This window comes from Ornithorhynchus anatinus, chromosome 2 (genome assembly GCF_004115215.2).
Source record: "Ornithorhynchus anatinus isolate Pmale09 chromosome 2, mOrnAna1.pri.v4, whole genome shotgun sequence".
Taxonomy (NCBI): Eukaryota; Metazoa; Chordata; class Mammalia; order Monotremata; family Ornithorhynchidae; genus Ornithorhynchus; species Ornithorhynchus anatinus.
In genome coordinates this window covers 101724658-101738549 of record NC_041729.1, presented here as the reverse complement: position 1 = coordinate 101738549, position 13892 = coordinate 101724658, and the positions used below count along the sequence as shown (strand labels likewise).

Sequence of the window (13892 nt, the reverse complement as noted above, 5' to 3'; positions counted from 1 at the left end):
TGGAATGTACAAGTCGGCGACGGATAGAGACAGGCCCTTCCCTTTGACGGGAGCAGAGACTGTGTCCGACCTAATTAGCCTGTACTGTGCTCTCAGCACTGTGCTCATTCGCTCTTTTGTATATATTTTTATTACCCTATTTATTTTGTTAATGAGGTGTACATCCCCTTGATTCTATTTGTTGCTATTGTTTTTGTCCGTCTGTCTCCCCCGATCAGACTGTGCGCCGCTCAGTGGGCAGGGATTGTCTCTATCTGTTGCCCAACTGTCCACTCCAAGCGCTTAGTACAGTGCTCTGCACATAGTAAGCGCTCAATAAATACTACTGAATGAACCCCTATCTACCTCAGTGCTTCCCCTGTCAGGGCGGCACCTGGAGAGTTTCCAGTCCTCTACCAGTCTCGGCTACGGGAGGGAGAGTCGAGCAGAGGCCCGTCCGTTCCCTTCCCGAATCGGGCAGTGGCTGGCGAAAGGAAGGCGATCGGCTACAGGTCAAAACTCCCCCGCGCTGGGCAGCGGCGGCACGGGGGGGAGTCGAGGGCGGAGACTCGAGTTGACTGAAGGAGACGGTGATAAACCACTTGTGGATTTTCGTCAAGAAAACTGTATAGATCCACCGCCAGAACGATTGCAGATGGAGAGCGGGGCGCTCTGGGCGAGACGCGTCCGTGGCGTCGCTACGGGTCGGGGATGACTCGGCGGCAGAAGACAAGACCCCAGTGCTTAGAAGAGTGTTCTACTGTTGTGAACGCTTTAACAAATACCGTCGGTTAAAAAAAAAGAGGGGGGGAAGCCTCAACTCTCAGAACCCTGGGGTAAGTCGCCCCGGGTGGCTCAATCAGTCAGTCGATTGATGGTATTTATTGAGCGCTTCCCGTGGGCAGGGCACCGTGATAAGCGCTTGGGAGAATGCAGTACCACAGAGTCGGAAGACACAATCTCTGCCCCAAGGAGTTTATAGTCTACGGGGGCCTCTCCCTGGGGCCCGGTCTCGATCGCGGTTGGACTCCGGTCCCGGGAGTTTCGTGCCGGGCGCCCCGTGCCGTGGCAGAGTTCCAGGAGGGCCTGGGAAGGGGAGGAGGAGGAAGCTGTCTTGCTTCAAATGATCTCATTTCAGACAAACAGAGACTAATTCGGTTCCCGAAATGGGAACCGCACAGACAGTGCCGCGGGGGCTTCTGGAGGAAAGGACAAAAAGCCGCCCGGAGGGAGATGGGGCCGATGTCAACCCAGCGGGTTGGGCCGCGAGCAGGTTGTTTCCCATGGACGGAGATGGCGTTGGCGTCTCTCCCCGACCCGGAACGCCTTCTCCCTTCGCTCGCCCCTCAGCCCCCTCTCTTTCTAGACTGTAAGCCCAGGGCGGGATTGCCTCTACTGCTGAATTGTACTTCCCGAGCGCTTACGACAGGGCTCTGCACGCAGTAAGCGCTCAGTAAATACCACTGATTGGAGAATGAGTGAATAAAAGGACCCATAAAAGCTTCCCTCCTCAAAGAGGTCTTCCTTCTTTTTTTATGGTATTTGTTCAGCGCTTATTATGCGGCAGGCACCTTACTAACTGCTGGGCTAGGAACGGGTTAATCAGGTCGGACAAAATGATAATCATGAATAATGCAGGTTCTTCATTCAGTAGTATTTATCGAGCGCTTACTATGTGCAGAGCACTGTACTAAGCGCTTGGAATGGACAAATCAGCGCTTGCTACGTGCCAAGCACTGTCCTGAAGACTAGGGTAGATACAAGTGAATCAGGTTGGACACTGTCCCACGTGGGGCTCACAGTCACCATCCCCATTTTCCACAGGAGGAAAGCGAGGCACAGAGAAGTGAAGCGACTTGCCCGAGCTAAAGCAGCGTGGCTCAGTGGAAAGAGCCCGGACTCGGGAGTCAGAGGTCATGGGTTCTAATCCCGGCCCCGCCGCTTGTCAGCTGGGTGACCCTTGGGCGAGTCGCTTCACTTCTCTGCACCTCAGTTCCCTCATCTGGAAAATGAAGATTAAGTCTGTGAGCCCCACGTGGGACAACCTGATCCCCCCAGCACTTAGAGCAGTGTTGGCACTTAGTAACTGCTTAAGAAATACCATAAGCGAAAGGTGGAGCCGGGATCAGAACCCAGGTCCTTCTGACTCCCAGGCCCTTGCTCTTTCCACTAGGTCACGTGGCTTCTCTTCCCTGTGTCGTCCCGTCCTCTGCCGACTTCTCAGTCATCCCACCCCCGCTGCCACCTCGGCGCTAAGCGCTCTTATTTGTCACTGATTTATCTATCCAAAGAAATCTATGTTTTATATCTACTTTCCTGCTCTTTAGGCTGCTGAATGTTAAGCGGTTCCCCTGAACCGTCATCCCCCTAGCCTGTAAAATCCCCTAAGCCCCTGTCTCCTGTGCTCTGCCCAGATTATTTTTCCACAGAAACCCTCAGTCGATGTTTCCCCGCTCCTCAGGAATTTCCCGCGGTTGCCCATCCACCTCCGCGTCGACCCAAAACCCCTCTCCCGTCGGCTTTAGAGCAGTCCGTCACCGTGCCCCTCCTCTCTCACCTGGCTGCTCTCCTGTCTGTTACCGGACTGTCCATTCCAAGCGCTTAGTACAGTGCTCTGCACATAGTAAGCGCTCAATAAGTACTATGGAATGAATGAAAGAATGAATCCAGCCTGCTCACTTCCCTCCTCTAATGCCAGCCTTCTCACTCTACCTGCATCTCCTCTGATATCTTTATCACCCTATTTATTTTGTTCATTTTGTTTCATGAGATGTACATCACCCTGATTCTATTTAGTCGCCATCGTTTCTATGAGACGTTCTTCCCCTCGACTCTATCTATCGCCATCGTTCTCGTCTGTCCGTCTCCCCCCATTAGACCGTGAGCCCGTCAGAGGGCGGGGACCGTCTCGATCTGTTGCCGGCTTGTCCATTCCAAGCGCTTAGTACAGTGCTCTGCGCATAGTAAGCGCTCAATAAATGCTATCGAATGAATGAAGAAGTCGCCGCCGGGCTCTCGCCCACGTCCTGCCTCCGGCCTGGAACCTTCTCCCTCTTCACAGCCGGCAGACGACGACTCCTCCCCCCGTTTCGAAGCGCGATTGAAGGCCCATCTCCTCCAAGAAGCCTTCCCTGACTACGCCTCCCTTTCCTCTCCTCCCTTCTATGCTGCCTTGACTTTCTCTTTTTATTCATCCCCTCTCCCGGCCCCACGGCGCTTACCTACCCATCTATCATTCGATTCATTTATATTAATGTCTGTCTCCCCCTCTAGCCCGGAAGCTTACCGTAGCCAGGGAGAGTGCCCGTTACACGGCTATATTACCCTCTCCCAAGCGCTTAGTACAGTGCTCCGCACGCAGTAAGTGCTCGATAAAGAAGATTGGCCGACTGACCGATCGCTCACGGTCACCCTCCAGTACAGAGATCTGCATGCAGCAGCAGCGCAGTGCTCTGCACCCAGAAGGTAGAGAAGCAGCGTGGCTCAGTGGAAAGAGCCCGGGCTTGGGAGTCAGAGGTCGTGGGTTCGAATCCCGGCTCGGCCACTTGTCAGCCGTGGGACCGTAGGCAAGTCCCTTCACTTCTCTGTGCCTCCGTTCCCTCATCTGTCAAATGGGGATGAAGACTGTGAGCCTCACGTGGGACGACCCGATTACCCTGGATCTCCCCCAGCGCTTAGAACGGTGCTCTGCACGTAGTAAGCGCTGAGCACATACCGACATTATTATTATTATTATTATTAGTACCAAGGGCAGTGATTTGCGTAGAGGAGTCACCTCCGTGCACAACAGAAACCCAGGGCAGTGCTGCCTGGTGGATAGAGCTTGGCCCGGGAGTCAGAAGGACCTGCGTTCTAATCCCGGCTCCGCCACAAGTCTGCTGTGCGACCTTGAGCGAGTCACTTAACTTCTCTGTGCCTCGGTTACCTCATCTGTCAAAGGGGGATTAAGACCGCGAGCCCCGCGTGGGACAGGGACTGGGTCCAACCTGATTAACTTGTATCTACCCCGGCACTTGGAACGGTGCTTGGCGTATAGTAAGCACTTAGTAAGTACCATAATAATAATTATTATTGTCACCTGGGGCAATATTCCGCTCATAGCGTCAGCCCGGGCAGTGCTGTACGAGCACTAAGAAGCTAGGGCATATCGTTATAGATCCGAATAGATCTGTAATAAATTATTCATAATAATGTCCGTCTCCCCCTCAAGACTGTGGCGGAAGGCCCTGGGTTCTAATCCCGACTCTGCCGCTTGCCTGCCGGGGGGACTTGGGAAAGTCACTTCCCTTCTCTGTGCCTCAGTTATCTCTATCTAAAATGTAAATTCAATCCATCGATCGATCAGCGATTGTTTATTGAACGCCTGCCATGTGCAGAGCACTGTACTAAACGCTTGGGAGAGTACACTCCAACAGAGTCGGTGAACACACTCCCTACCCACAGTGAGTTCTTCCTCCAGCTGAGACTGCGAGCTCGTCTCGTATCTATCCCGGTGCTTAGTACAGTGCTTAGTACACGTGGTATGTGCTTAAAAATAATAATAATAATAATGTCGGTACCTGTTAAGCGCTTACTATGTGCAGAGCACCGTTCTAAGCGCTGGGGTAGATAGAGGATAATCAGGTCGTCCCACGTGAGGCTCACAGTTAATCCCCATTTTACGGATGAGGGAACTGAGGCCCAGAGAAGTTAAGTGACTCGCCCGCAGTCACACAGCCGACAAGTGGCAGAGCCGGAATTCGAACCCACGAACTCTGACTCTCAAGCCCGGACTCTTTCCACTGAGCCCCGCTGCTTCTCCCAAAATACCACGGTTATTATGATGGCCTTCAGAACAGAGAGGGTTTGCCTCGTCCCCTCGCGGTATACGCAGTGGGAGAACACTGGAGTCAGAAGGACCTGGGTTCTAATCCTGACTCGGTCACTCGTCTTCTGGGTGACCTCGGGCAGATCACTCCTTTTTTGCCTCAGCTCCCTCATCCGTCAAATGGGGATTAAGACCGTAAGACCCATGTGGGACAGGAACTGTGTCCCACCGGATTTGCCTCTATCTACCCCAGTGTCTAGACTAGTGCTTGGCACATAGTAAGCGCTTAACAAATCGTCATTATTGTTTTTATTATGAGTCTCGTTGTTTGCGCTACCCGGAAGGGGCAGAGAGAGGAACCCTGCTGGTTGACGGTCCCGGGTAGTTTCACCTCCCTTCCACGAGGCTGACGGGGGAGAAAAGCGGAACGAGAGGACGGGGATCCAGACCACGTTCAAGTTACTAAGCGCCTGGCGGGTGGGATGAGCCTTTAGTCGTCTCGCAGTAATTATGGAACCTGTTAAGCTCTTACTCTGTGTCAAGCACCGGTCTAAGAGCTGGGGTGGTTACAGATCAATCAGGTTGGACGGTCCTTGTCCTACATGGGGCTCACACTCTTTATCTCCATGGTACAGATGAGGGAACTGAGGCACAAAGGATTCATCCGTTCATTCAGTAGTATTTATCGATCGCTTACTCTGTGCAGAGCACGGCACTAAGCGCCTGGAATGGACAAATCGGTAACAGATAGCAGTCCCTGCCCTCTGACGGGCTTACAGTCTGACCGGGGGAGACGGACGGACGAGAACGATAGCAATAAGTAGAATTCAAGTGATAAATAGAATCAAGGGTTGAAGTGATTCGTTCAATAGTATTTATTGAGCGCTTACTATGTGCGGAGCACTGTACTGAGCGCTTGGGATGAACAAGTCGGCAACGGATAGAGACGGTCCCTGCCGTCTGACGGGCTCACGGTCTGATCGGGGGAGTGATAGACTCGAGGTCACACAGCAGACACGCGGAAGATCCGGGATTAGCACCCGCTGGGCCGCGCTCTTTCTTGCGACCCCGCTGGGCACCTCGCTGCTTCTCGTGAACCCACTGGACGCCTCGGGAGGTTTGGCGGGAGAGGCCGGGAGCCACTCCCAGGACTGGAGCGGGGGTGGTTAGGCTGGGGGGGGGTTGGGATGAGAGCCAGTCTCTCTGACCGCTAGCCTTCTTCCCCCACGGGTCCCCCTGTGGCACCGAGCCCCGCGTCGGTCCGTCCGTCCGTCTCCCCGCTGACCGGCCACTTGTCCTCCCCACCCCGCCATGTTCCCACAGCGGTGGCTATGAGGCGGGGGCTGAGCGATGCCGGATGTGGAGCCGGCGGCCCCTGACTTCGCCGCTTCGGGCCGCGTGGGCCGCCGCAACGCCTTGCCCGACATCCTGGGCCCGTCCGCCACCGCGGGAGCCCCGGACCTGCCCGCCAAGCTGGCCGGCCTGGCCGGGGCCGAAGGTAACGTCGGACACAGGCGCGGGGTGCTGCTGCCGGGGGTGGGGGCGGCCTGTGTGGGTGGCGGGGGAGACCCCGGCTTTCCTCAGCCCCCTCCCCGCTCCCGGGCAGCCGGAATTCCGCTGGGTGTAGTCGGGGGTTCCTTGGCCGGACCCCGATGTCCACCTCCTGGGAGCAGGCACGGTTCCTTTTTCCTTTCTGGGTCCTTCGAGTCCCCGTCCCCTCCCAGCACACACGCCCCCTCTCCCCCTCCCCACCTCCACTGCCCCATCTCTGAATTCCGCAATCGGAGATCCGGGGGGGCTTGGGCCCAGGAGAAGAGCGGAGCCTGCTTTACTCATCCCAGCTGGGTGACGTTGGCCAAATCCCTTTGCTTCTCTGGGCCTCGGTTACCTCATCTGGAAAAAAGGATTAAGACCGTGGGCCAAACGTGAGACGGGGACTGTGTCCGACCCCATCGGTTTGTATCTACTCCAGCGCCGAGAACAGTTCCTGGCACAGAGTAAGCGGTTGACAGATAAAACAGTCGTAATTATAATTATCAATCATTACGATTATTCTCCCAGTCAAGACGCCGCGGCAGTGGAGCTGACTTTTCTCTGAACGGCCTAGGAAGTCTGATTCCATACGTTAACCGGCTCCCGGGAGCCACTGGGGGCCCCGCGTCAAACCCCGGTGTCTAGAATAGTGCTTGGCACATAGTAAGCGCTTAGCCCAAACCACAGTTATTATTAATAATCCAATCAGCGGTATTTATCGAGCGCTTTCTGTGCGCAGAGCACTGCACTAGAGAAGCAGCATAACCTAGTGGATTTGCGCAGAGGCCCGGGAGTCCGAAGGAGCTGGATTCTGCTCCCAGCTCTGCCGCTTGTCTGCTGGGTGACCTTGGGCAGATCACTTCATTTCTCTGGGCCTCGGTTACCTCATCTGTAAAATGACGATTACAGCTGGAGCCCGGTGTGGGACGGGGACCGTGTCCAACGCCGATCCGCGTGGCTCAGTGGAAAGACCCTGGGCTTCGGAGTCAGAGGTCAGGAGTTCGACTCGCGGCTCTGCCACTTGTCAGCCGCGTGACCGTGGGCGAGTCACTTCACTTCTCTGTGCCTCAGTTACCTCATCTGTAAAATGGGGATTAAGATTGCGAGCCTCACGTGGGACAACCTGATTACCCTGTATCTAACCCAGCGCTTAGAACAGTGCTCTGCACATAGTAAGCGCTTAACAAATACCAACATTATTATCTGCTTGTATCGATCCCAGTGCTTCATACAGTGCCCGGAACAGAGCAAGCGCTTAACAGATACCACCATTACCGAGCGCTTGGGACTCTAAGCTCGTTGTGGGCAGAGAACGTGTCTACCAACTCTGTCGTACTCTCCCGAGCACTTAGTACAGTGCTCTTCACGCAGTAAGCACTTAATAAATGCCACTGGTTGATTGTGGGGGGGTTTTAAATGGTATTTTTAAGCACTTACCGTGTGCCAGACACAGCACTGAGTCCTGGGGTAGATACAAGCTAATCAGACTGGACACAGTCTTTGTCCCCACAGCCTGAATACCTATTTTACAGATGAGGGAACTGAGGCCCAGAGAAGATACGTGACTGTCCCAAGGTCACACAGCAAAGTGACAGAGCTGGGATTACAACCCAGATCCTTCTGATTCCCAGGCCCTTGTTCCAGCCACTAAGCCACTGGTTCTCTATGCATCAGTTGGGAGAGTACGGTAGAGTTGGTATTCACTAGCCCAGTCGACCACTTCTGGAAGCCGGGAGAGATGGAGTAGCTGCAGGAAGGGAAATGGAGTGAAAAGTAATAATAATAATAATGGTATTTGCTAAGTGCTTACTATCTGTTAAGCACTTGGATAGATACAAGCTAATCAAGTTGGACACAGTCCCTGTCCCATGTGGGGCTCACAGTTTTACCCCCATTTTACAGATGAGCGAACACGGAGAAGATGAGGTCACACGGCAGACACGCGGAGGAGCCGGGATTAGAACCCAGGTCCTTCTGCCTCCCGGGCCTGTGCTCTATCCACTAAGCCGTGCTGGGAGGCGGGGGGTGGCCCGCAGTCTGTCGGGAGACTTTCAAAGAGCAAAGTGGATTCTGAGAGACCCCCCCCGCCCCAGAGGAAACAGAGAGGGAAATGCAGGAGGGTTCGGGGGCTTGGCAAACGTGGGAAACTGGGAAGGAAATGCAGCATCATGTTGGAAGACTTTAAGAAGACCCAGTGCACCTTGGAAGGGAAGATTGAGACTTAGTCACACCTGGTCCCCGACGGCGGCAGAGGAAAGGTCAGTGGGGAGAAAAGGTATGAAAGGCTAATGAGGGGACAGATGGCCAGCAGGCGGGAAGCAGAGAAATCAAGACAAGAATAGCGGAGAAGATTAGGGATCCCGTGGGTAAGGAAGGAGGAGAGACGGAAGGATAAGTAGGAGACGTACGCAGGGGGCGAGAAGAGGAATCAGAGAGTCCAGACAAGAAGAACGGAGAGGATGAGGGATTCTGCGTGCCGGGAAGGAGGAGAGATGGAACAATAAGTCGGAGATGCACACGGGTGGTGAGAAGAGAAATCAGAGGAATCAGAGTCCAGATAAGAATAGTAGAGAGGATTAGGGAATCGGTGGGTCAGGAAAGGAGAGAGATCGGAGAATAAGTAGGAGATGTACACAGGGGGCGAGAAGAGGAATCACAGAAATCAGAGTCCTGACAAGAATAGCGGAGAGGATTGGGGATTCTGTGTGTCGGGTAGGAGGAGAGATGTAATTAATAAGTCGGAGATGCACACGGGGGTTGAGAAATCAGTGTCCAGACAAGAACGACGGAGAGGATTAGGGATTCTCTGGGTCAGGAAGGAGGAGAGATGGGAGAATAAATAGGAGATGTACATAGGAGACGAGAAGAGAAATCAGAGAAATCAGAGTCCTGACAGGAATAGTGGAGAGGATTAGGGATTCCCTGTGTCAGGAAGGAGGAGAGATGGAACAATAGATCGGAAATGCACGCAGGTGGCGAGAAGAGAAATCAGAGTCCAGACAAGAATACGGGAGAGGATTAGGGATTCTCTGGGTCAAGGAGGAGGAGAGATGAAACGATAAGTCGGAGACGCACAAGAACTGACAAGAGGGAAGGGGCACTCACGAAAGTGTTGTAAACTACGAGGGGTTGGAGCCAATCAATTGTATTTCTTGAGCGCTTCCCACGTGGAGAGCACTGTACTAAGCGCTTGGGAGAGTACAGTAAAACAGAATTAGCAGACGTGTTCCCTGCCCGTAACGAGCTCGCAGTCTAGAGGGGGAGACAGACTTTGGAGGAAGGGAAACTGCCGGTCCCTTGCAACCAGCGTGACTCTAGACTGTCAACTCGCCGTGGGCAGGGAATGTGTCCGTTTATCGTTAATACTGTACTCTCCCCAGGACTTAGTAATAATAATGATGATGTTGGTATTTGTTAAGCGCTTACTATGTGCAGAGCACCGTTCTAAGCGCTGGGGGAGACCCAGGGGAATCGGGTTGTCCCAAGAGGGGCTCACGGTCTTAATCCCCATTTTACAGATGAGGTAACTCAGGCACAGAGAAGTGAAGTGACTTGCCCAAGTCACCCAGCTGACAAATGGCAGAGCCGGGATTCGAACCCATGACCTCGGACTCCCAAGCCCGGGATCCTTCCACTGAGCCACGCTGCTTGGGAGAGGGAAGAGAAAGATAAATGGAACCGGAGAGGAAATCTACTGGGGGGGGTGGAGGGAGCCAGTCTGTGATGTGTCTGTTTGTGTGTGTGTGCGTATGAGAACACCAGGGTTCGATCTGGGGGAGAGGAGGGTGTTTGTGTATCGGAGGCCTTGTGTATCAGGGTAGTAGGGAGCCAACAGTCTGACCTCCTCCTCCACACAACCCCTGCAGAAGAAAAAAGTAGCAGGGTGGGTGAGTGGATAGAGCACGGGCCAGGGAGTCCGAAGGATCTGGGTTCTAATCCCGGCTCTGCCGCGTTGCTGCTGTGTGACCTTGGCCAAGTCACTTCGCTTCTCTGGGCCTCGGTTGTCTGTAAAATAAGGATGAAGGCCACGAGCCTTATGTGGGACAGGGACTGTGCGCCACCCGACTGGCTTGTCTCCACCCCGGACATTAGAATAGTGCTTGGCACGTAGTAAGCGCTTAACCAGAACCACAGTTATTATTAATTCACTCTTTGTCTGAAGCCACTGGGCCAAATGACCGTCTGTCTCTCGGTCAGAATGACCGTCGACGAGAGCAGCTTGACCTTTCCCCGGCCCCAGCTCAGCCCGTCCCCAGCAATGATAATAATAATGATGGCATTTGCCAAGTTTTTACCGTGTGTCAGGCACCGTCCTAAGCGCTGGGGTGGGTCCAAGCAAATCGGGTTGGACACAGCCCGCGTGGGGCTCACAGTCTCAATCCCCGTTTCACAGAAGAGGAAACCGAGGCTCAGAAAAGCGAAGCGACCGGCCCGGGCTAGAGAGCAGACAAGTGGCCGAGCCGAGATTAGAACCCACGACCCCCCGATACCCAGGCCCGTGCTCCGTCCACTACGCCAGCGGTAAACACGGCCCCTTTTATTTTCTCCTTGCAGATGGAGGAGCAGAAGGTAGAGAGAGCCCTCCCACCTCTTCGCAACCACAGAGTCCAGAGATGGAGGGGAAGAGCGGTGGTTCCTAAAGGCCAGGGGCCCCTCCGTCTCCCACTCTCCCCCGCTCCCGCAAGAGATGTCTCTGGGGCCCGGCGGACCCCGTGCCCCAAGATCTGGCCGTGACCTCGGGGCGTCCCACGAGGACCCTGGGGCCCGCTTCCGACGGGAGACCGCCGCCGGAGAGTTCCCCGCCTCCTCCCTGGCCGGGACCACCCCCAAATCGAAGCACCTTCCGTCCGCAAGGAAGAAGGCGAGGATGGACGGAGCGCCGGGCCCCGGCCTTTCCCGGGGGAGAAGAAGCCCAGCCCAACTCGTCGCTTGCGTCCGGGGGTCGGCATTAGCCCGACGGCTCTCCACGTCCGCTCTGTCGGGGGGACGCCGGGCTCTGCGGGGCGGAGAGGGAGTCCCGCGGTGGGGGTGCAGGAGAAGGGCCCCAGCTAGGCCAATAAAGATCCAGCACCGAAGGCTTCGGGTCTGGAGAGGGAAGGACCGGGGGCGGGAGAGGCGGCCCGATGTCCCTCCCCGGCCCCGACCCCTGGGACGGCGTCAGTTGTTCCCCAGAGACCAGAAGCAGCGTGGTCTAGTGGCTGGAGCACGGGAGTCAGGAGCCATGGGTTCTAATCCCGACTTGGCAAGTCACTTCACATCTCTGGGCCTCAGTTCCCTCATCTGTAAAATGAGGTTTGAGACCGTGAGCCCCACGAGGGACGGGGACTGTGTCCAACCCGATGAGCTTGTATCCGCCCCAGAGCTTAGTACGATGCCTGGCACACAGTAAGCGCTTAACAAATACCACAGTTGTTAATATCTAGGATTAGCCTCACCTTACCTCGGGGCCATTTTGACCAGTGGGCCTTTATTGCTCCGATGCCCAGGGGGTGACGGGACCTCCCTTCTCCTTCGGTCCGACGCTCGTGGAGTCGATGCCTTTTGATGCCTGACCACTTGTTTTATTTTGCCGTCTCTCTCCCCCGTTTAGACCGTGAGCCCGTCGTTGGGCAGGGATTCTCTATCTGTTGCCGAATTGTACATTCCAAGTACGGTGCTCTGCACACGGTGAGCGCTCAATAAATACGATTGAATGAATGGAGGAATGAATGTGGGTCGGTGGGAAGATATGATCCACCCTGGATCCAACAGGTTGGCATCGTTTCAGCCCCAGAGTTCCATCCCCCCTCACAAACCCTACTCAGGCAATCTCCAAGCATCCGGTCCCAGTCCACCCATCCATCCATCCGTCCATCCGTCCATCCATCCGTCCATCCATCCATCCATCCGCGGTATTTATTGAGCGCTTACTAGGCACAGAGCACTGTGTTCATTCATTCATTCAATAGTATTTATTGAGCGCTTACTAGGCGCAGAGCACTGTACTAAGTGCTTGGAATGGACAAATGGGCAACAGATAGAGACGGTCCCTGCCCTTTGACGGGCTTAGGGTCTAATCGGGGGAGACGGGCAGACGGGAACAATGGCGATAAATAGAGTCGAGGGGAAGAACATCTCATAAAAATAATGGCAAATCAATAGAATCAGGGTGATGTACATCTCATTAAACAAAATAAATAGGGTGACGAAGGTATATACAGTCGAGCGGACGAGCACGGTGCTGAGGGGGTGGGAAGGGAGAGGGGGAGGAGGAGAGGGAAAGGGGGGAGAAGAGGGTTTAGCTGCGGAGAGGGCTTCTCTTGTCTTACGCCGTCGAGTCGTCTCGGACCCATAGCGACCCCGTGGACACATCTCTCCCAGAACGCCCCGCTCTCCATCCGCAATCGTTCCGGTGGTGGATCCAGAGAGTTTTCTTGGTAAAAATGCGGAAGTGGTTTACCGCTGTCTCCTTCAGAGCAGTCAACTCGAGTCTCCACCCTCGACTCTCTCCCGTGCTGCTACTGCCCAGCACGGGTGAGTTTTGACTTGTAGCCGATTGCCTGCCGCTCGCTAGCCGCTGCCCAAGCTAGGAATGGGTCGGTCTTTGCTTGACTCTCGCTCCCACAGTCAAGACTGGTAGAGGACTGGAAACTCTCCAGGTGCAACCCTGAGAGGGAACTAAGGGCTTGGGAGAGTCCAGTCCATCAGAATTAGCAGACACGTTCCCTGCCCGCAACGAGCTTCCGGTTTAGGGAGACCCCAGGCTAGTGCCTCGTCAGAAACGGGGTGAAGGGGCCGAAAGCTGAGCTCCGTGGTAAGAATTGGCCATCCCAACCCTCAAACCTGCTTGGTGCCCTCCGGTGCCCCCGCCCACTCTACGTCTCCAGGGGTGGATGTGCCCGCTTCTTGGAGACGCACAGAGAGGCTGCTGTATCTGGCACCTGCACCGCCCTCTCCCTGGTAGTCACCGATTGAGAACAGCAGCCCTGGGAGTCAGAGGGATCTGGGTTCTAATCCCAGCTCCGCTGCTTCTCTGCTGTGTGACCTTGGGCAAGTTCGCATCACTTCTCCGGGCCTCAGTCCCGTCATCTGTAAAACGGGGATTAAGGCTGTGAGCTCCACGTGGGACAGGGATTGCGTCCAACTCGATTTGTTTTCATTTGCCCCAGCGCTCAGTACGGTGCCTGGCTCCTAGTAAGCCCTTCACCGATTTTACTGTTATATTGCTGGATGGCAGACAGTTCCATCTGACCACGATCCAGTCAAATGCGGGGGCCCCTGAAGACACAATCAGTGGTGTCTACTGAGCACTCGGTAAGTGCAGAGCGTTGTACAGAGCGGTTAGCGCTGTTGTCCCACGGAGCTGCCCCGAGGGGCACGCCCGGCGAGCGGGGATGAAGTTGTCGGGAAAGGGGAAATTGGGAAATCCAAGCATGAGTGCGGTCGTGACACCGGTGTGCCAAGTTATCCTCCTTCTACACTGTGGAAACGTTGAGTCCACATCCACGGTACACTGGGCTACAGCACCTGAAAAGGAATCGTTCTGGACATCAAAGTAGTGGCCTGCCCCTGGCAATCCGTCAACGTGTTTATC

The 13892-nt window shown here is 55.0% G+C and overlaps 1 protein-coding gene across 4 annotated transcripts in view; it reads left to right on the top strand.

Moving 5' to 3' along the window:
* The window catches only part of PKIB (cAMP-dependent protein kinase inhibitor beta), a 40668-nt gene extending 29274 nt beyond the window's left edge, over positions 1-11394 (top strand). For all 4 annotated transcript variants that reach the window (XM_029051379.2, XM_029051362.2, XM_029051356.2 and 1 more), the window contains 2 exons: positions 6110-6284; positions 10874-11394. In XM_029051379.2, coding sequence (XP_028907212.1) covers positions 6137-6284; positions 10874-10959 — 234 coding nt within the window. In that variant the 5' untranslated portion in view covers positions 6110-6136 and the 3' untranslated portion in view covers positions 10960-11394. The remainder of the gene's footprint in view (positions 1-6109; positions 6285-10873) is intronic.
* The last annotated feature ends 2498 nt before the right edge of the window (positions 11395-13892 follow it).